A 23,429-nucleotide genomic window follows, 5' to 3' on the forward strand; every position below is an offset into this window, starting at 1 on the left:
ATATTTAAGGATAAGAACTGAAACCAAACAAAATAAATATTGTGCATTAGAGTCAAATTAGATACAGATAGAGAAATAAATAGAAGAGAAGGAAAAGAGGGAAAGAACAACAAAGACAGAAAGAAGAAGGCAAGAAAATGTTAAAATAGAAAGTTTATAAAACCTCAAGCAACAATTTAGTAGCAGCAAAAATGAGACACCACAGTTTCATTGTTCACCTTACAGACTGGAGGTGCTGCTAGAAACGTTACTTATCCATTAACAAGGCCATTGCATCAAGAAATAAACCCCCTAAATTTTTGTGGCAAATTTAATTCATTTTTATGTCATAAGTCCAGCAATTTTTTTAACATTTGTGGGGTGGTTAATGGCTGGCTAGTTTTGCAGTTTTATATTAGAGTAGTACAAATCACTCAGCCAATCAAAACTCACATGGGTATCTCTTGCCTGCCTCAAATTACTGGATTTACCTGGTTGCACAATAAACTTGCCATTTTTTTCCTAGCAAATTCTAGATAATAAACAATCATTGGCAGGTTGCTTTGTTTGGGTGTTCTTCATCTCCTTCGCTTCCATTTTCTACTCATACATGAGGGATTCCCGTTTAAAAGCACAAATCACCCCAATGGTCATTCTTGATGGGTATCTTTGGACAATTCTGTTACGAATCTGACCTCAGCAATGGAGGGAGGTAAATAGACTGACCATGTTCTATAAAATGTGGAATAGACTTGTGGAAATGGACAGAAACAAGTACCTGATGCCCTCTAGCAATGAAAAAACACAGGGTAATCATCCACACACAAACTACAAAAAGCATTGTTTCCCAGACAGTGTTTCCTCATAGGGACAACTTTTTACATTTAACAATTGGTAATAATTAAGTCTTAAACTAAGGCAGGCAACTTCTGCTGCTGTCATTTGCTTATAGTGCTGCCTAGTTTCCAATCTTCTGTATTTATGATTTTAGCTAGTTAAAGGTTGGATTGAAGTGTGATGTCCAAAACCTTAGATGACAAGTTGAAATCCAACATAACTTTCAGTGTCCATTCTTACTGCAATATACTGTCATTGTTCGCAAGGTATTCCAGATGATGAAGGCATAGTTTATTCACAGGATGTCTAGTGTAACAGTTGGGAGTGATAAAGATATTATTGAGCTTAAACAATGACATACCCAATTGCCCTTTAACATTATAAAGCAGAACTTAATTTTTAAGGAAAAGAACAAGGCTTATAACCTCCACAGAGTGATAATCTGCCATTCTGCGCATCGCCTTTTTACCCTAAAATCCAGCCGAGCCTTTAGCACCAACCTTCTGACTCAAACCAGATTGGTTAGGCTGCTTGGGGAGATTTGGTTAGTTGGGGTGGTCAGGTGGTCAGTGTGGGGGAGGGGTGAAGTTCAGGTGATCAGTGAGGGGGTGTAGGGGCCAAGTGATCACTGGGGGGGATCAGATGGTCAGGAGATTTCAAGGGAGGATGAAATATAGGGGGACAGTAACAGGAGAGTCCTGTGTGGAGTGAGGGGAGATAGGTGAGTGGGGCATTAGTGAGTAGTCAGGAGGAGGAGGAGAGGGTCCTATGGGGGCTCAGGAGTAAGTTGGAAGAGGTGGGGAGGTTAATGGGGTAGTTGGGGGGAATCCAGGGGTGGGCTGTCAGTAATCCAGTTACCCACAGATTGGAAGTGCTTTTAATTCTTCTAACGTTTTCTGGGTCCTGTAAGGCATTATTCCGTACTTGGTTCCCATCACAGGGCAATGGTCCGAGGACCGTCTCAACTTCCTGGACAGTCACTGTAATTCTTACCTGGGGACTTCAAGGGAAGGATTCCCCAGCACAGCTTTGGGGTACCTCTCCAGGGTGTCTTTCCTGGAGTTCAGATGGGCCCACATATTTAACATTTTAAAGCAAATCATACTACATGAAAATATTGGTGCAGGTTTTGCTGGTGGAGGGCATCTCATGTTGTGACCCATGAATTGAATATTTTCCCTCACTGTTCAGCTCAAGACTTTTTAAATCTCGTCATTAAAAGTGTCCTGTCATCATTAAGAAGCAGGACTACCATTTTGCAGGGAGTGTGATTTATATTAATGACACCACTGGGAGCTTGAAGGTGAACTTTCATCCATGTAACTTATCCAGCAGCCTGAGTGAACCACAACCTATGCAGTGTGCCTTCCTTGTCACAAACTACTTTTCAAGTTGAGTAGCGGTGCACGCATTAAACTTGTCATTATTTTTCCAGCTAACTTTGGCCATGTCAACAATGCAAAAGCTAAATGCCTATTTTCCTTTTTGTGTTGCATGTGGCAAACCATCGAATCGCTAAATTTATTTTTACACAGGCAAGTATTAAGATCTTATGTATCAGATATTTTTGAACACCATAAAACAGGAGCAGAACAAACAGAATTAGAAAGGTTTCAAATCACTGACTTAACTTGGCCTGAGTAACAAGGTGATAGCCAAAAGAATCTAATCTGCTGTGAGGGAGTGGGGATCCAATGGCAGACAGCTCAGCATTTTGGTGAGGACAGCTGTGATTGACCAGAGCCACAGCACAAATGAGGAAAGCAGATGACCTCATTCATCTATATCAGGTGGAAGAGAACATTGTGCCGAAACCTCAGAGAGAGACACATTGCCAATCAAAATAACACTTCCAAAAATGATAGAAAATGCCGTCCTGTCAATCTGAACTGCACGTGACTTTCCAATCTTTAAAATGATGTAAAGCTTCAGTCATTCACTCTGACAGTCATTAACATTATCCCTTCTCTTTGCTTTGCTGGCTGGATTATTGAATCTTAACAGCTAGAGTCATAACAAATCAGTCAGACATCCAATCCATAAACCATTAGAACACAAAGGGTCAGTGGCAGGATTTGGCTTTCACTGCAGCAAAAAGAAAGAACAAAATCTCTTCCAGTTACTGCATGAAATCAGAAAAAAGGAGGAAGGATAAATTGAAAGTAATAAAGAAATATCATGTATATCCAAGGTTAGATTGGCATGTACACATGAACATTAAACATACTCCATACGAGTGGTAATTCACACAGATGCAAAACATGTGCTTTTATGTTAGTAACGGAAGGTGATATACAAATGTTGATTCAACCAAAGTCAATCTAGGCCGAATTTTACACAGAGGCAGTGGCCCAAATCATCAGCTGTAAAGTTGGGACTGAGCTCATCCCTGCTTGCCTGGGAAGCCACAACAGAATTTACCGTCATCAGGCAATTAGTTGTTTGAGTCATGGTTTTCATCCCCCCTGAGGGAAGATGACCCACTTTTCCAGATCTGGCACCACCACCAGAAGCGGTATCCAATGGTTGGTGCTGCAGTCAGTCTGCAACAAGTGATGGAAGTGAGACAACTTCTCCAGGGACAGTCAGCAAGGTGCTACGATTGGGAGGCTGTACAGGATGCAAGGAAGGTGTGGGCATTTGGATGGGGTGGGGGGCGGGGAGTGGAGGATAGATAGTCCTTTCTGCTGAGAGGGGAGCACTCCACTAAGAAGAGTGACCACCCGCCTCCCCACCAAGCCCATAGCCAGGCCACTGAGCAGTGTGGGCAATCCCCTGTCCCGTCGTTGGTAAAATACCAACAGCACCCACGCAACACTCCTCACTCTCACCCTCATTGCTGGTAAAGTACCATCAGCACCCATGCAACGCCCTTCATCCTCACCCTCATTGCTGGTAAAATACAAATGGGGAGAGAGGTGGGTGATGGGCACGAGTCTCACCCCATTTTATGCCCCTCTTTCTGCCAGTTCCGTCCTGTGGGGGTGGATGGTCCTGGCCTCTTGTGTTCTTCTCTATTGAATCCCCAAACAAGCCTTTATTTCATCCTCTTGTGAGAGGAACAAGGCATGTTGGGCAACCAGCCACAGGCCAATCCCCACTCACTCACTCTCATTTACAGGTAGTGGGTTAGGGGGAGGGAGAGGAACGTGTTGGTGGATAGAACATAGAACACTACAGCACAAACAGGCCCTTCGGCCCACGAGTTGCGCCGATCACATCAACACCTACCAATCTATAGACCTATCTATAACCCCCAATCCCATTAAACCCCATATACTCATCCAGAAGTCTTTTAAAAGACCCCAGCGAGTTCGCCTCCACCACCACTGACGGCAGCCGATTCCATTCACTCACCACCCTCTGAGTGAAAAACTTACCCCTAACATCACTTCTGTACTTTCCTCCCCGCACCTTAAATCTGTGTCCTCTCGTAGCGACCATTTCAACCCGGGGAAATAGCCTCTGAGAATCCACCCTATCTATTCCTCTCAACATTTTATAAACCTCTATCAGGTCGCCTCTCAACCTTCGTCTCTCCAGGGAAAAGAGACCCAGCTCCCTCAACCTAACTTCATAAGGCATGCCTCCCAATCCAGGCAACATTCATGTAAATCTCCTCTGTACCCTTAGGTACAGAGCGGATAGGTTAAAGAGCGGAGATTTTTTAAGAGGCTCTCCCTCCCCCACCCTTTCCTCTGAACAATCTTTGCAAACCTTCCAGAAACTGACTTCCAGATTCCAAAAGGATATCCAAAGGCAAATGTCAGCAACTAGTTAAGTACTGGAATGTAGTGGGGGGCACCAGACCAAACCCCATCCTGTCCTCAAAATTGGGAACACTGGGGGTGACCTTACTGGCTTATCCCATCAGACAATTGGCGTGCCGAGCCAGCAAGAACACGAGAGAGGCGAAAAACCAGCATTGTAAAGCTGGTGTAATCAGACTCACACCCTGGAAGGTTATATAATATTTATAAGCTGATTTGAATATCATTAGTGAGTTCTAGACGCAATTGTTCGGGCTCACTCGCCATAATGGCCTCACCGATGGAGATCCTCACTGGTGAGGATCACGTATGGTCCCCATCAATAGAGACTTGACATGATGGTCTTGCCAGTAGGATCGGAGGCCATTGAGGTCCCACCAGTGGTTGGGGGCAAGAGGGTCAGTGCCCCTTTTGGCAGTCCTAGCCTGACATTGCCAACATGGCAGTGCTCACTGGACACCCTGGCATTGCCTACCAGGCACTCGGCAGTGTCGAAGGGCAGAGCCTAAGGGGAGAGGGCAACCCTGATGGGGTGGGGCCTAAGGGAAGGCAGATTTTGGCAAGCTGCGCATTCTGCAATCGGGATTGTTAGGGGGCGACGATCGGCTGGTTAGGCTTTGGGGTGGCAGTTAGCCAGAGGGAGGTGATATCTGGGTCGCAATCAGCCGGGAGAGGGGGGGACAAGGACAGCAATCAGATGGAAAGTCCAGTGATGGGAGGGGTGGGGGGAGTGACCTATCTCTCTGTCCCATGTATATTTGTAGATAAAACACTGAGAGATCAACACATGCACAGTAGTGCCCTCTAGTTGTGAGCTTTCTGGCGAGAATAGACAAAATGTGATTCATAGGCATGAATCACATTTTGCCTCTTCTTTCACACTAAGTGGCATAAAGTATCATTTGAAAGCTGGACTAGAAAATGGGCATGATTCTCTCCCATTTTCATATGCATTTGGCATTTTTTTTTGGTAAGATCACTCTCACAGAGTTTTCAACATGGTGTCCATTCCAGGCAGTCAGTAGTAAAGTGATGAGATTAACTTGTTCCCTTCCTAGCCTGGGGCTGCTGAGGCTATCTCTGGTTATAGCAACGTAGATCAGCTTACTAAGCAGAAGCAAAAATGACCAGGAAGTCATCTGGATGCTCCAACAACATATCATGTGGTGATTTTCCCACGAAGTCATTAGAATGATTGTTTATTGGCAAAGTTTTCAATGAGAATTACAGAAACTGATTATGATGATTGATTTAATGAATAAAACATGGAACCACTTAAAAAACTTTTTTTTTTAAGTGAATGAATGGTGTAAATGGGAAAGAATATAATGGATACAGAATAATAGACTTGCTTACAAAATTAAAGCCTAAGGCAGGTTTGTCCGACCTCCCCAGTCTGGGGGTTGTATTTGAATATTATGCTCACTCAAGGGGCCAATGACAAAATTTCAGAAAGATAAGATTTTGCAGACCAATAAACTGAATTTCAAACAAAAAGTTGGGGTATTAAGGAAAGAAACAATTTCTGAGCAAAAGTAAGGCAATGCACCAGCAATAAATTGTTAAGCTGAAAATAAAGTAGGCAATAAAAAATAAACAGCATGTGAAGAGGTCAGTGTATGTGAGCGGTGCAGTACATCAACCTCTTATATCCTCCAACATCATTAGGGATTTTGCCTTTGCCTGAAAACTGATGCTGAACCAATCTGACAACTCAGTAGGCCTAGCCACTTCTTATCCCTGCCATGATGGGTTGCATTACATTCAGTCCGTTATATAAAAAGAATAAGAGGGCAATTTAAGCAAAACAGTACAGTTTGAAACGGGGCAATGAGTACACACATTCTTGAGTCTAGCAGGACAAGTTGAGGAAGCTGTTAATTATACAGGATTCTTGCCTTTACTGATAGAGAAATAGAATACAAAAGTAAGTCATGCTAAACCTCTATTAAGCAATAGTTGGGCCTCACTTAAACTATTATGTTCTGTTCTGAGAACTGCATTTCAGGAAGAGTGTTAAAGTCTTGGAAAGGGTTAGGAAGAGATTCATTAGACTGACTGCAGGAATGGCGGTATTCAGTTATGTGGAGAGACTGAAGACACTGTTGTTATTCTTAGAGCAATGAAGGTTAAGTAGAAATTTGATATTCAAGGTCATAAACAATTTTGATAGGATAAAAAAGCAAAACTATTTTCCAGTGGAAGAAGGGTTAGTAACCAAAGGACACGCTTAAGATAATTGGCAAAAAAATGACAAGAGGAAACTATTTTTTCCACATGGCACGTTCTTGTGACTGGAATGTATTGCTTGAAATTTGATAGAAGCAGATTCAATAGTAACTTCCATAGCTCTACCAAAAGCCAACACAAGGCACAATGAGCTGAATGGTCTCCTTTTATGCAGTAATTTTCTATGATTCGATGGAAACACAATAAAAAAAACCACAATCATGATTACCATGACCTCTTGAAGCTTCTTTTATATTTCTGCATAAACTCACCGGTTAATCTCCAAAGAGTGAACTCCATAGTAGCTATCCATCCTATATTTGGCTGGTTCGCTGGTTTGATCAATGTAGACGTCATCTTTATACCTTCCAGTAAAAGATAAATAAGTCAGATAATCTACTTCTGGATAAAGAGAGGGGATTAACACCAATGTTAGTTTATTTTAGTCAGAATGAACAAGGAGATACTTCACCTCAATGAGATATTCATCCCCACCCAACCTCATTTATTAATCTATGATTGGAATAATAGATTTCCTATACTGTAACAGCAACTATACTTGTGAAAAACTTTGTTGACTAAAAATCACTTTGGGACATCTTGAAATCATGAAAGGTGATATATATACAAGTTTTTGGGTGGGATTTTTTTCCAACCTTTCCTGCCAACAGGATCTCCCAGTCCACCAGTGAGATTCCCAGCGGTGCAATGAAAATGGTCATTAACTTCAGCAGGACCACAAGATCCCACCAGCGGCAAATCGTTCTCCCCATGTCTGCATGGGTTTCCTCCCACAATCCAAAGATATGCAGGTTAGATTGATTGGCCATGTTGAATTCACCCTAGTGTCAGGGGAAATTAGGAGGTTAAGTATGTGGGGTTACAGGAATAGGGCCTGGGAGGGATTGTGGTAAACTGCCTCTGCCATGAGAAAACACTCCAGTAGGTCTCTCGGCCTGTTCTGCCATTCAATAAAATAATGGCTAATCCGTATGTGTTTCGAGTTCTACATTCCCATCTACCCCGATAACCTTTGATTCCCTTGCCTAACATGAATCTGTCTACCTCTGCCTCAAAAATATTCAGTGACCCCAACTCCACTGCTTTCTGAGGCAGAGAGTTCCAAAGTTGCACAACCCACTGAAAGAAAAGGATTCTCCTAATCTCTGTCCTATAAGGGCAACCCCTAATTTTAAAGGAATATGCCCTCTTCCTGAACTCAGCCACAAGTGGAAACATTCTTTCTATATCCACCTTGTCAAAACTATTCAGGATCTCATGTACTTTAATTAGTTATCTAACTCTTTACTAAACTCTAGTGGAACCAAGGCCAGCCTGTCCATTCTATCTTCAAAAGACAAACCTTTCATTCCTGGTATCTATCTAGTAAAACTCCTCTGAACCACCTCCAGCACATTTACATCCTTCCCTAAATAAGGAGGCCAAAACTGCACACAGTATTTGAGATGCAGAGCGGGATTTTCTGGCTGTGCTCACCCCAAAACCGGAAAATCCCTTCCAAGGTCGGCCCCCTGCCCACTATGATTCCTGTGGCTGGTGGGACAAGAAAATTCCCCTTACTTATTATCCTTACTTTTATGTTCAATTCCTCTCATAATAAACGAATGCATTCCATCAGCATATGGACGTCATGGTGGCACAATGGTTAGCACTGCTGCCTCACAGCTCAAGGGACCCAGGTTCAATTCCGGCCTCAGGCAACTCTCTGTGTGGAGTTTGCACGTCCTCCCCGTGTCTGCATGGGTTTCCTCCTGCTGCTCCGGTTTCCTTCCACAATCCAAAGATGTGCAGGCTAGATTGATTAGCCACGCTAAATTCACCCTAGTGTCAGGGGGAATTAGAAGGTTAAATATGTGGGATTACAGGAATAGGGTCTGGGACGGATTGTGGTCAGTGCAGACTCGATGAGCCAAATGGCCTCCTTCTGCACTGTAAGGATTCTATGATTGTTCTATGATCCCTAAGGTATTTCCATACTAGCTTTTTATGATTCATGCACAAGAATACCTAAAGCTCTCTACAATTTGGAATTCTGTAGTCATTCTCCCTTTAAGTAATACTCTGCTGTTTTATTCTTCCTGCAAACTTCACACTTTGCCACATTAAACTCCATCCACTAGATTTTTGCTTCTTGTTCAACCTATCTATACCTATCTGCAAACTACTTATGTCTTCTTCACAATATATTTTCCTACCTATCTTTGTGTCATCTGAAAATTTAGCTACCATGCCTTCACTCCCCTTGTCTGAGTCACTGACTTTGTAAAAGATGGAAGCCCCAGCACAGCCCCCCTGTGGGACTGCACTCCTCACATCCTACCAGTCAGACTCATTTATGTACACTGTGCTTTCTGCCACATATCATAGACATCGTCAGACTAATTGTTTACAAGCATTATCATCAAGTCAACCTTCATCTACCCTTCCTATTTATAGGTCTCATGAAAAAAGACATGTTCTTGTGCCGGTGACACTCTGGGCGGGATTTTCCGCTCTTGTTCACATTGGGTGGGTTCGACAATGGGAATGGACAATGTCATGAGAAGTCCAAGGTCATGTTTCACCGTGACAGGAAAACGTGATGCAGTTGTTCACTAACCCCCTCACCCCCCATCAGTGAAGGGCCACCTTTCCCAACATTAGACATCGGGAACATTATTATAATAAATTTACCTATCATTATCGAGTCCAGAATTAGTCCCTACATCAAAATATCCATCCATGGCAGCATAATAACAAGATGGCATGAAGCGTGACTCATTTCTGAAGGCACCTGGCAAGAAGTACCCCCAGGGGAGTTCAGCTGAGTGTAGTGTTCAGGGAGGAAGGGATGATGCCCAGCTAGTGCCTGGGGAATGTCATGGGTGCCAGAGCAGTCAGTGGTGCCAGGGTAGTGCCAGGGGGATGCACCTGGGTGAATTTTTTTTTTTTGTTGTGCAGTGGGGCAGACTTTAAAAAATGGCTCCTCAGAATATCGAGTGTCTGAGATGCTGGCTGGCTTGATGAATCAGTGGGACCCGTGACTTTAAACTTTTTCTTTCAAAGTTCCAAAGAAAGCCATCATTGCTGTCGAGAGCTACAGTGCCATCTTTCCGTCCCAACACCCAACTGAGGAGAATCTTGGGCTCCGTTTCAAGCTTAGCATGACCAGTTTTAACTGGCAATGTACAAGAAACATAACTTTGAGATTTCAACTCATTTGTTTTGGATTTGAATATCTTATGGAGATGTGTGACGTTCTCAGTGAAATAATCCTTAATCACCCCTTCTTTGTATTTCCCAGAATCACGGTAATTAAAATACCTCTTATTTCAATCTGAATCAAGCACCCATCTTAAAACATTGCATGCAGTATGACAGGCATTGCAATACAAGTCACTGACTAATGTTTAATTGATATTCAATGCAATCTTTGCTTTCAAATAGAAAACATGCCTATTAATTGCATGAGGAGCAATGTGGTGGTGGTGGGGGGGGCGGGGTGGGGGGGGTTGTTGCTGATGTCAGAAATGGACCACTCCTAATTCTGCATAATTTTAACCCTAATCTTGAAAGAACAGTTGTGGGGACATGGATTATCAAACTGCCTTTTTAATCCCATGTTAATGTGGCATGTTTGGAGAGTGCACAGCCTTTTCTGGGACATCCCTTCCCAAATGATACCTATCCAGAGGCTCCATGGGCTCTTCAGAAAGACAGTAAGAAGTCTCACAACACCAGGTTAAAGTCCAACCAGTTGGACTTTATCCACATCTCCACATCTAGCATCTCCACATCATGACTCTTCAGAAAGACCCAAACCTTTACTATATTAAGGTAATAGGGTAACCTTCTCTGGTCAGTACAGCTTCAATGGGAGTTGAAACATTTCAGTTTAATTTTTCTTCAGCCCGTTTGGCCCACTGAAGGACTGTGTTCTCCCCTGCAGGTGCCAGCAGCCCATTCCAGCTAGGCCACTGACTTCATGTCCAAAATGTTGGACAGAGCCTCTGGCATTAGGCAAGGGGTTCACATGCCATATATGCCAGTGGAGCAGGGCACCAGATATTTCTAGGCTTATATACTCAAGGTTTGCAGTGAAACTTGAACTCACAACTTTCTAATCCGTATCAGCATTCCTCCAAACGGACTAAAGCTGACACCTAAAAATGCGGAACATCCGTAATTCACGTAATTTTCAGATGTTGATTAATGAGGATGCTCAAATTTTACTCCAATTCCTCATGCAGACTAGTGAAAACTAGTACAATGAAGCAAATTCCATTCTGTAGTTCAGCAGGGATGCAATGAATATGTGGACTTTAGGGGCTTAGCCACAAGAGTTAAATTCCAGTAGACGATGCAAACCATGTCATAAATCTATCAATGGAGGATTTAATTACTTCACTATGAAACCCAGCCCCATGTAGCATCAGGGGTCAATGTACCCCGTAAATACTTCCCTTGACAAACTAAATTTGAACAAGACCCAATGAGATATTTATGATCTATTGAGCCTCAGATAACAGTTGAAGAATGGTGTAAATTGGTCGGAAGGCAGAGCCTGCAGATGGAGATGAGCTGTCGTTTTCCAGTATCAGAAGTAACCAATAACTAGTAATCAAAGGTAAAGCCATGAAGTCATCGCTTTGCACCTTTTCCTCGGTATTTTGTTTGGTGTAAATTGTAAGAGTTAAATTCTGATCAGCAAAGTTCACAGTAGAACTGAATGACTTCATACCACATTTCTGTTTGAGCTATTTTGGGCAGGTGTTAACTTGATTATCTTAAATGATGCCCAATGCCTGCATAAAAATAGCACGCATAGGAATGTAGCACAAGCACATTAAGCATTCAAACATGAACTTTACCAACTGGAATGTAGCCTTGTATGTCTCAGCTCAATGCTTTATTAAATATGAATACTTATTAGCATTATTACTAACACTGTCTGCGAGGGGGATCACAGGCTTTGCGGGCACCAGCTGTGATCACTGTGTATTAGAGATACAGATGGTTTGTCTCATTGGAACAAGTCAATTTAAGAAAGCTGAAAGACTTGAATGTGATATTTTTAATCGTTATAACCAACTTCTTCAGTTTAGAAATGTTGTTATCAGGAATGTGACTGCAGTTTGCAATTATACTGACTTCTGAGTCACTGACAATATTATATCTGAAGCACCAAACAACAAGTTAGATTAATACAGCGATTTTAAGTTTAAGTTTTAAGCTAAGGGGCGGCACGGTAGCACAGTGGTTGGTACTATTGCTGTGATATTTTGGGCGGCATGGTAGCATGGTGGTTAGCACTGCTGCTTCACAGCTCCAGGGGCTTGAGTTAGATTCCTGGCTCAGGTCACTGTCTGTTGGAGTTTGCACATTCCCCTCATGTCTGCGTTGGTATCCTTTGGGTGCTCTGGTTTCCTCCCATGATCCAAAGATGTGCAGGTTAAGTTGATTGGCCATACTAAAAATTGCCCCTTAGTGTCCTGAGATGTGTAGGTTAGAGGGATTAGCGTGTAAATTTGTAGGGATATGGGGCAGAGCCTGGGTGGGATTATGGTCAGTGCAGACTCGATGGGCCAAATGGCCTCTTTCTGCACTGTAGGGATCCTATGATTTTTAATAGCATCACTAGTAGGTTTACATTAACACTGCAATGAAGTTACTGTGAAAATTCCCTAGTCACCACATTCCGGCACCTGTGCGGGTACACTGAGGGAGAATTTAGCATGGCCAATGTACCTAACCAGCACCTATTTCGGACTGCAGGAGGAAACCGAGCACTCGGAGGAAACCCATGCAGACGCAGGGAGAACATACAGAATCCACACAAACAGTGAGCCAAGCTGGGAATTGAACCCAGGTCCCTGGCAGTGTGAGACAGTGGTGCTAACCGATGTGCCATCCTGCCACCCTTTTGATGTAGTGACATGTCCCAGGAGAGCAGTCAGGCAGACATTAACATTGAGCCAAAGAAGGTAGCGTTAGGAGAGCAAATGCTTGGTCACTGTGATAGGTTTATTGAAGCATCTTAAAGAAAGAGAAAGCTAGAGAGGAGGAAATATTAAAGAAGGGAATTTTTATGGCTTTAGGGTCTAAAAGGCTGAAAGCATCATTGCTAAAGATGCAACATTGGAATTGGAAGATACACGAGAAACAACACAGATGAAGAGATTTCAGAGATAAAGGGGGTCACAGGCCATGGAGAGTTGTAAGCATGAGGTTGAGAATTTTACAAAATAAGCATTGTCAGCCTGGGAAGCCAATATAAATCAGTGAGTATGGGTGATAGATAAATGAAACTTAGTGCAAGTTAAAATTCGGATAGAAGAATATTGCTGAGTGTTTGCGGTGGGGATTCAGACCTTGTGATGAATATCTGCTATAGGGTTTCAAGGTTAATGAGTAACATCTACTTTGATGGTTTCAATCTAACCCAAGCTCTGCAGCTAACAGGATTATTAACAGATATATGGAGAGGTAGCGGCCAAGATCTGGAATTCAGCCTTTTTTATTAGAGGTTGTGTGTTTTATACATCATCTTCAGAGCTGATCACAACTTTTCTATTTAAAATAATCTGTGATTTGGTTTCTGATATGCTTTATATCTAGCCAGCCAGTTAGAGCATGCATGTGCCATACAGTATATATGTGCCTTCCATTTAAAAGTTGTTTCTGGCATGGTCCTTGTGCATGAATTCAGCACCTCTCAACACTAAAACTACTGCACCCCAATGACACACTCAAATAATGAGCAAAGCAAGCAAGTGTTTTCTTTAACCTGTTGTCCATGAGCACACACTTTCAGTGCACAGTGTCAATGTGACTTACCATCTGACTAATGGAGTGGGATATCCTTGAACAGTGCAGAACAATTTTACAAAAGAGTTCTCCCAAACTGTGTGGGACCTTAACCGGACAAGAAATTCAGGAGCACGGCACATTGTATCCTCACGGACATGTCTCTGCACAGCTGCTCTTTCCTCTTCCTGTTTTAACAGATCCCATGAAAAGCAGTTGATTACACCATCTCAAGCAAACTGTTCAAAGCTGTCAACTTAGGCTTCCAGCGAAACTTGTCAAACTTACCATCCTCCTGAGAGCCATCGTGTCTACCCGCTCATGGGCAGACTTTCTGAGTTTAGCAATCTCATTTTCCATCTCCCGTAGTTTGGTGCCATAAAGAAATTCTCTTGCCTTAGGCTTGACTTGTTCCTCTTCACCTTCACTGTTAATCACAAAGCAAACAGAAGCTTTTCAAAAGCTCTCATGTTCTATCCATGTTTCATTCTGAACACAGCCTTTCCAAGATTACATTGGTTTATAAACAAAACATCAACCTTGTATTTCTCTGCTAACATATACGGTCATTGCTTGACAGGTTCCAGTCTGAGGCTGCTAAGAAGTTGCCACTGCTTTTTGTACTGCCAGCTCCCATATGAACTATGTGTTTCTAAGTGATATCCAAATGTTGATTGGTTTTATAATTGGCATATACTTAAAACAATACAGCACAGCAACCACTTGACCACTTGGGAACTTTTTATAGCTCACTGATTGCAATTGTAATGCAATCAGTGCAAAGCTCGACTAGCACAAGATTATTACTAGGTATTGTCTGAAACTCATGCCTAAACTGCACTTGAAAATCACAGAGAAACCAAATTTGCCACAAATAATGTACCATTTCAGAATTTGTGGATGCTGGAAACATTGTCCTCCTCCTTCTCAATCTGCGCATAAGAAACTTTTTGTATCTATGTAGAAATTTTACACATGTAAATAACTGAAATAACTAATCCAGTAAATCAAGACCTATTAGAATTTTATTTGCAAACCAGTCTGCAAAATCGTATTTGCCATTACATAATTTTATAGTTTTAAAATGAATAGAATTATTCACTTTCAGAGAGCATGTGCCTCCTAATTCCCCCCCTCTTCTATAGGTGCTGGGACACAATCCTTTGAGTGCTCTACACTCTCTGAACCAAGTAACCATCAGCTGTACTTAAGCCTAAACAGTAAAGCCCAGTGATTGTGGAACACTGCTCCTTGCATAGGGTCTCTGCCAAGAGAGAATCAGATCAACTTTCAGGCTCTTCTGTTAAACAGTGATCCAGGAGTGTAGCCCCTTATGGCCATTTCCAGTCTGCAACAAGGGACAAGTGCCCTATCAGGAAATCAGCCATGTCATGTGAAGATGGTATCCGCAATAACATTATTGACATACCTGCCCCTAAACGGAGGCACTGTGTATTCAGGAACTTCTTCTTCGAAACAATGACAGACCCTCTTGGCACAAGGACTGAATTTGCCAGCATGAAGTGTACTTGAAGATTTTTCAAGTGATGAACTGGATCTGAAAAGGTAAAGAGAAAACAAACATTGTTTTAAAACTTGAGCAAAGTAAAGTAGCAAATCCTGAATATGAATTATTACACTTTTTAAACTCCTCCTACTGATATAAAGGGACCCTTTTTTCTGTGCTGAGATGTTACAGAATTGAATGCTCATTTTCAATACAAACTCTGCCAATGCAGAGTAAATGTCTTGCCTTAGAGTTAAATTCCCTTCAATTTTGTAATATGTTCAATTACCTCAATATCTGTCAGTCAGATTGAATGACCAAAATCTCAGGATACTGGCACAATGCAGCCTGTGATTTTAATTACAGCGATTAACTAAATCCTTTATAATAACATTCAAGACACAAAGAACAAGAGGATCCAGGATTGAATTCCAGTTGTATACATGGTTCCAAATTCATTTAGCATTGGCACCATGTCATTTCAAAAACGTACACACAAACCCTAAACGCCTGAGGATACAGCAATACAGTAAATTATTTTAATTGTTTGAATATATTTAAAATGCAAACTATATGTCAATTATTCTCAATAAACATATACAACGTCAACATTTTATAAATTAAAGTCTTGCGTCTAGCAATTGCCTGGCAGATTTTAAAAGTACTTAAATATGCCAAAATATTTTCTTTTTCAAAAAAAAGAGAAAGCAAAATAGTCATTTCATGCCATAAGACCATAGGGCCAAAATATATAGGAGTAGAAGAAAGCCATTTGGCCCATCGCATCTGCTCTGCCAATCAGTGAGATCGTGATCTCACTGACGTGATAATCCTCAACTCCACTTTCCTATTTTTTCCCATAATCTTGATTCCCTTACTGATTAAAAATCTGTCTATCTCAGCCTTGAACATACTTAATGATCCAACCTCTACAGCCCTCTGCAGTAAAGAAATCCACAGATTCACTACTCTCTGAGAGAAGAAATTCTTCCTCACCTCCGTCTTAAATGGGCCACCCCTTACTCTGAGGTAATGCCCTCTGGTCGTAGTATCTCAGACAAGGGGAAACAATCTCTGTGTCTACCCTGTTAAATCCCCTGAGAATCCTATATGTCTAAATGAGGTCTTCTCTCATTCTTCTAAATTTAAATAAATACAGGCCCAATCTACTCAACCTCTCCCCATAAGAAAATCCTTCTATACCTGGATCAGCCTAATGAACCTTCTTTGGACTGCCTCCAATGTCAGTTTATCTTTCCTTAGATAAGGAAAACTTTCAAAATATTCCAGGTGCTAACTAGTGATCTGACCAGTGCTTTGTATGGTTTTAGCAAGACTTCCCTATTTCCATACTCCATTCCTTTTGAAACAAAGGCCAATATTCCATTTGCCTTCCATATTGCCTTTTGCATGCTAGCTTGTTATGATTTATGCACAAGGACACACAAATCCCTCTGTACTGTAGCTTTCTGCAGTCTTTCTCTATTTAAATAATATTCAGCTCCTTTACTCCATATAGCAATGTACATAGCTTCAAATTTTCCTACATTAAATTCCATCTGTCAAGTTTTTGCCCATTCATTTAATCTGTCTATATTCCTTTGTAGACTCTTCTGAACTGGAGCTAAAAAAACTGACAAGTCTGAAGGTTTCCCTCACCATCCACAATTAACTACGTGTTGTAATCACCCATGGATTTTAAAGGAATAGATTAAGTTACACTTGGTTGCATTTTGGAACGTGTGGAATCATGTGCAGTGCATTGTATGAAAAATGAGACCTAGATGAAGAATATGTTGATGATCAAGAACATTGGCTTTCCAACAGTATATTGGGGAAAATAAATTAGAATTTAGGAAGGAAGAATCTACTTATCCCATTAAACCAGCTGCTTCAATATACCATCCTATTATGGAATCTACCAAAAGGTCTTTAATTCAATAATAAAATCCCTCATTTCATGCAAATCTCAAAGATATTCATCCACCTACCCCTTATCACCACTTCTTGAATAAAGCTGTGACTACCCAGAACTTTGGATTATACTCCAGCAAAACTGTGGCCATCATGTCTCATGGACTGTCTGATTACCTTAGCCTATTATTCAATGATAAACTATCCAACTTCCTTCAGAAACAAGAGATGAATGCAACATTAATCATATTTTCCAGGACATATAATCCAATGTGCTGAAGACAAGTATGAGACAGAGTGGGAATTTGCAATTTTGAGGTCCAAGACAAATAGCCCCCAAGTTACATCTACATCATTTATGAGCTCAGTATCACGCCCCACATTTTCTCTCAGTTGTGGATTTACCATCAGAAATGCACTAGAACTGTCCATGAATTCATCTGTGTTATAACGAGATGTAGCCACTCACTTTTCCTCAGGGTACTTTTGTTATACATTCAAGATGGGCTCTAGGCATTCATATGCCCTCTATAGGCATCTCACCTCTAGAAAGGTGGACATGCTAGTGCTGGTGTAGTAGCTGAAAGGGTCAAGACTGCCTTTTTTTTTTGCTTGTAACCAATAAAGCAATGTCTGATGCTGGTATTCCTTCAAGGCACCAAAGCCATATGTTTTAAGACAATTATGTTGAGGTAAATTCCAGCAAAGGTTTCAGGAAGGAGCCTGTGAAAGGTATGATTCAGGTATGTGCAAAAGTTGGCATTACCCTCACATTAAGGGTACCTTCCACAGCTTGAATGGCATTTCATATGATGATATGGCGAACGCCATTACAGACAGCACATTTTTTCTTAAGATAAACGTCCCACAGCCAAGGAAAGGAAGTGCGACCTCAAACGCCAAGACTGCTGCTGCAAATTACCAAGTAATTCAGAACTAAGATATACGACAGTAGATGAAAATGGAACTATGGTGTACACCCAAGGCAGCAAGGCTGTCTTTAAGCAGCAGAGAACTTCTCACATTTTATTCACAATGAGCTGCTTTGGTCATCGATGGAATAGGAATGGAATGATTTCAGTGAAGGGAGGCGGCAGGCAGTGGAATATATCTGTGAAGCAACAGCAGAATGACCTTCTTTTGGAATCTTGGGAATTGTGTAGAACAGATTTACATCAGCCAGTGGCTGAACTGAATTTGTTGCCAGTAAGCAAGACCCATTTGGCGGTGGCTTCAGATCTTGCTCCTCTGAAGGTCTCCCTTATGAGCTACGCCTGCAGCTGTTCCTGCTCAAATATTTCTTCATGAGGGAAACATAGCCTTGCCAAGCTCACAGTATGTTGCGTGTTGGTTTTGACTTGCTAAAGAAGGTTGCAGAGACACTAATATTCCTAAACAATAAAACTGGATGAACATAATTATTTACCGATAAACAAGACTTGATGTCACTCAGTCTAAGTCAGAGTTTTCTCTTTCTAGTCACGTGATTCTCTGTTACATCGTCATGTGGGCGGTAGTTTCTCCAGTTCCACACGTTAATTGTTTCAACTTTGAACATATTAATGCTCCATCTCACCATCTGCCCCCATCCCTAAGTCTTTGTTCACATATATTTTACATTTATATTTACATACTACCCCTTCTTCCCCTAAGTCTCTGACTTCATAGGTTTAATCAGTCTCAAGGATTCATGTCTCTGGCTCCTCGTGTCCTTGTAAGGTTTATAAAATTGGTAGTCTTCCTCTGGACTTCTTTGCTTCAACTTGATTGATCTTCAATAAGAGTTAAGGTATCTGGTATCAGTCTGACTCCCCACATCTAGCTCTCCCAAAGATATCATGGAAGATTCTCTTATTTGGATCTAGGCTTGATCTTCTTCCTCTCCTTGCTATTGTTTTACTATATTTCCTGCTTGTGGTGAGTTGACCTTAGTTCCTTATGACGCTTTCATCAGCCTTTCTTTACCTCTGGAGTGATGATTCCTTGTAGCCTCTGGTTTGTGAAGCCTTGGGGAATCTTGGATTGCTGCATCTTGAACTAATTGTTTAGGCAGGACAGTAAACTGTGAGGAAGGCACTTGATCAATATGTTGCTGTCCCTCAAATTCCAGTAACCCGCTGTAACAGAAAGTTAGGTGACCCCCATATGGTACAGGAGAACATTGCCTGGCTCAGTTCTGTATCTAGGTCTGGACATCTGATTGCTTGCACCCTGGGCTACTACATTTGGTGGATGGATAGGTGTGGATGCACTTACCAAGGGATCACCGCTGCCAGATGAAAGTGGTATTGTACAAGTATGTTCTGTCGCCTTCCACCTTCTTGGCTGAGTGATGAAGGATCATGGTCAGGTATTCCTTGGGCCAATTGGTTTGTTACCACTTCAGTAAGAACGTGTTTACTCTCTGTGTCCAGGACATCATCTTGATTATTGGCCTTGAAAGAGTGTCAGAAAATAAGTACCGATGTCCCAATCAACTTCATCAGATAATGTGAATGATTTGAGGGGCTCTAATTTGGCATAATTGACAGCTATCAGTTCATTTACATCCTCTGTTATCTTGATAACATTCAGATTGGCTCAGAACAGAAAATTCATGACTGCGAATAACATACAATATTTCCAACATCTATTTGTTCTTGTATTAGAACATTGTTTGCAACATGCCTACAACTGGTTATTTGATCCCTCCTGGACCATACAACAGGTTTTCAACTGACGTCAGCCATAAGTTTGCTAGGCAGCGTTCTTTATTGGACAGCATTGTGGCACTTTGTTCTGTATCCGATATGAAACTAGCGATGTTTCCATTGACACAAATGTTCACGTTCCAGAAAGTATACCTTGGATTTCTGATCTCATCTAGGAAGAATTGTTGATCCTCTTTTTGTAAGATGCTCTACGTCATTGATGGCTTTGCATGCAAAGATTCATTCGTGATCCTTGGTGTGTCTAGAAGTTTTAGCTATGCACATATTTCCAAAGTGACCCAACATTTTACAAGGAAAGCATTCTGCAGTACTTGCAGGGCACTGCTTGTAAATGGGAGGCATTTTGACACTGACAGCTTTTATTCCAAAGTCAAATTGAATCTTTTAAACATTTGAAAAGATTTCCTCACTCTTCCTTGATCATCGCCAGGTTCTTTGACTCTGCTGCTGGATTGGGAATTTTCAAGGACTACCACGTGCTCTGGTTCAGTCCTTAATAACTGAACATTTGATTTGCTTCTCTGCCTCTTAGCCTTCCATCTTCAATGGAGCCATTTTTGGGATTTTCAACTGTCTTAGCGACATCTTTTTTCAAGTCAAGCTTGCAAAATTTCTTGAAAGGTGATTTTTTGTTTTCAGAGGTTTTGAGGTCCTTCACTGCTGCTGCCATGCTGTATGTTGATTTTGACTGGCTAAGGAAAATGCAGAGACATTGATAGGTTTGAACAATAACTGTTTATTGGATGAAATTATTTACAGGTATACAAGACAAGGTATTACTCAGTTCCAGCTGTGAGCTTTCTCCATCAAGACGCTTCATCATGTGATCTTTTTATTCTATCATCGTGTAGATGGTGCTTTTTCTTCAGTGCCACACTTTAAAATTTTCACTCTAATACTACACAGCTCACCTACACACAAGTTAGCATGGGTTGCCAAGTTTAGAGTTCGCTAATAGTGCCTGTTCAGTTCGGCATTGCTGCAGTGGGCTTCCTGTTAGACCATAAGACCATAAGATGTAGGAGCAGTATTTGGCCCATCAAATCTATTCCATCATTTAATGAGATCATGACTGATCTGTAATGGTAATGGTTAGCTCCAATTTCTCTTCTTATCCCCATAACCATCGATTTCCTCACTGATTAAAAATCTGTCTATCTCAACTTTCAACGAACACAATGACCTGTCTCTTCAGCTCTCTGTGGAAAAGAATTCCACAGATTCACTACCCTCTGAGAGAAAAAATTCTTCCTCATCTCTGCCTTAAATGACCCCTTAATTTGAGATTGTGCCCTCTGGTTCTAGATTCTCCCACAAGGGGAAACAACCTCTCAACATCAATCCTGTCAAACCCTCTAAGGATCCTAAATGTCTCAATGGCTTCCATTTTTCTGAACTCCACTGACTATAGGTCCAATCGACTCAACCTATATTCATAAAATCTTTCCATATCTGGGATCAACCTAGTGAACCTTCTCTGGACAATCTCTAATGCCAATTTATCTTTCCTTAGATAAGGGGAACAAAACTTTTCCATTCCATTTGAAATGATGGCCAACATTAAACTTGCTTTTTCTATTACCTGCTGAACGTCATGCTAGCTTTTTGTGAGTTTTGTATGAGGACCCCAAAATCCCTTCATACTTCAGCCTTCTGCAGTCTTCCGCGATTTAAATAACATTCAGCTTCTTTATTTTTCCTATCAAATTGCATAACTTCATAATTTCCTTCTTTATGTTCTACCTACCAAGTTTTTAACCATTCACTTAAGCTACATCTCCATGTCATCCTCACCAATTTCCTTCCTACATATCTTTGTGTCATCTGTAAACTTGACAATATTACATTCACTTACTTTGTCCAAGTCATTAGTAAACATTGTAAATAATTGTGACCTCAGACACAATTCCTGTGACACTCCACTAGTTACAGATTGCCATTATGAAAATGCCCCTCTCATCCCTTCTCTCTGTCTTCCATCAGTTAGCCAATCCTCTATCCATGCTAAAATGTAACCCTCAAAACCATGGGCTCCTTCTATCCCATATATAAGTATCAAATGCCTTTTGATTCCTTTTGATTGACAATCTTAAGGCTTGAAAATAATTTAGAAGCCCTTGGATGTACTTCAAGAAATTTGAAAGGAATTTAAAGGATTGCTTACAAATCTTTTTTGAAGTTTCAATTTTTACAAAAGTTGAAATCAACTAATAACAAAAAACTTCATTATTTGGTCTCTATGATCTCCGGGTAGGGAATACCTCTGGTCCCCCTCAATGTCTCTATCCTAAAACATTCTGTACCACAGGGTGGTATGAAAAGAAAATAAGTACCTCATAAAAGGCACTGTAGAAAGCGTGCCTGCTTACTGTCATTTAAATGCCATAGACAGGAATGCAGTGATCCAAGATGTTCACTCCTGCAGGACACAAAGAAAAGCCAAGAAAACTTCCTTCCATTCCTTTCATCTCTCATTCCTGAATCACAGTTTTTCTCCATTGATCACATGAATACAGCAAGAAAGTAGGCAAAGCAAAACAGAACAAAAAATCAAATTGGACTCCAATGAAACCAAGTTTGACTCTGTGAATCTCCAAATAATTCAAACCCCTGGTTTCCAAAAACATCTCTATCACTTTTCGCCATCTCTTCTAAGACAATATCCTATTAGAAATTGCACATCCAACATTAGACAAGTACAACAATTACTGAACAATCTATATGTTGTTCAAAGGAACATCGAGCTCATTCATGATGTGCTGAGCCATTTTTATGTCATACAGGTGCTATTTACAGCACAAAATCAGATTATTCCACAGCTCTATACTCCATACATACCATCTCCCACCTTACTTCACCTTACCTTAGAAATATAGCCTTCTATTCCATTCTTTGATATGTACTTCCCCAGCTTTCCCTTAAATGAATCTATAATTTAATATTCATATTACTTCATTGGATTTGGACCTTATGCTGACAATATATGATAATAGAAATGAAATCCCAAGTCATGTAGCTGTTTGTGAACACTGTTGTGAAGTATCTCAAGCTTTGTGTTTACCACACAAATCCTGGCACTAAGAGAGTACAAGGGACACTTACAAAAAAAAGTAGGAAACAAGAGAACAGGTATGTGAGAGAAAAGTACAAAATTAAGGGGATTACTAATGGATTCCATTGATCTGGTAAATTATGAATGTGAAGTTTGAGTACTACATGAAGATCAGTGAAAACCCCCATATCAGATGACAGCGATGTAATTCATCCTTCTTTCCTATGTATAAATTATTCAGAATTAAACATTACTCAATTTGTACGAGATGGAGATGTATCGCTGCACTTTGCAATTCAGATGTTAAAATCTAGTACACAAATGTTCTACTGATTCTTATGTTTTTTTTCTGGCTTACATCAGTCTTGCACTACCAGAAAAATACAATTCAATTCAATTCATGTTTGTACCATACTCAATTCCTGTGCCTCAAGTATTATTGTACCAATTGACATGGTAAGAAGCCTCAAAGCATCAGATGCAAACTGGAATTTTTTTTTCTAAGTTATTTAAGTTTTTCTAAGTTTTCTAAGTTCATTTTAGATGAAAATCAGAGATTACTGCAATTAATAAATCTTGAAGAGCTACGCTGTTATGGAATGAAGCTTCAAATTGAAGATGGG

General features: G+C 40.9%; 1 protein-coding gene across 1 annotated transcript in view; it reads right to left on the reverse strand.

Annotated features, from left to right (window-relative positions):
• Positions 1 to 23,429, reverse strand: part of myom2b (myomesin 2b) — a 95,297-nt gene that overhangs the window by 61,188 nt on the left and 10,680 nt on the right. The window contains exons 3-6 of the mRNA XM_080192043.1: positions 15,052 to 15,180; positions 13,911 to 14,049; positions 13,653 to 13,810; positions 7,088 to 7,180 (exon numbers count right to left, since the gene is read on the reverse strand). Coding sequence (XP_080048169.1) covers positions 7,088 to 7,180; positions 13,653 to 13,810; positions 13,911 to 14,049; positions 15,052 to 15,180 — 519 coding nt within the window. The remainder of the gene's footprint in view (positions 1 to 7,087; positions 7,181 to 13,652; positions 13,811 to 13,910; positions 14,050 to 15,051; positions 15,181 to 23,429) is intronic.

The sequence above is a fragment of the Carcharhinus amblyrhynchos genome, chromosome 7 (assembly GCF_965287045.1).
Source record: "Carcharhinus amblyrhynchos chromosome 7, sCarAmb.v2.hapA, whole genome shotgun sequence".
Lineage (NCBI taxonomy): Eukaryota > Metazoa > Chordata > Chondrichthyes > Carcharhiniformes > Carcharhinidae > Carcharhinus > Carcharhinus amblyrhynchos.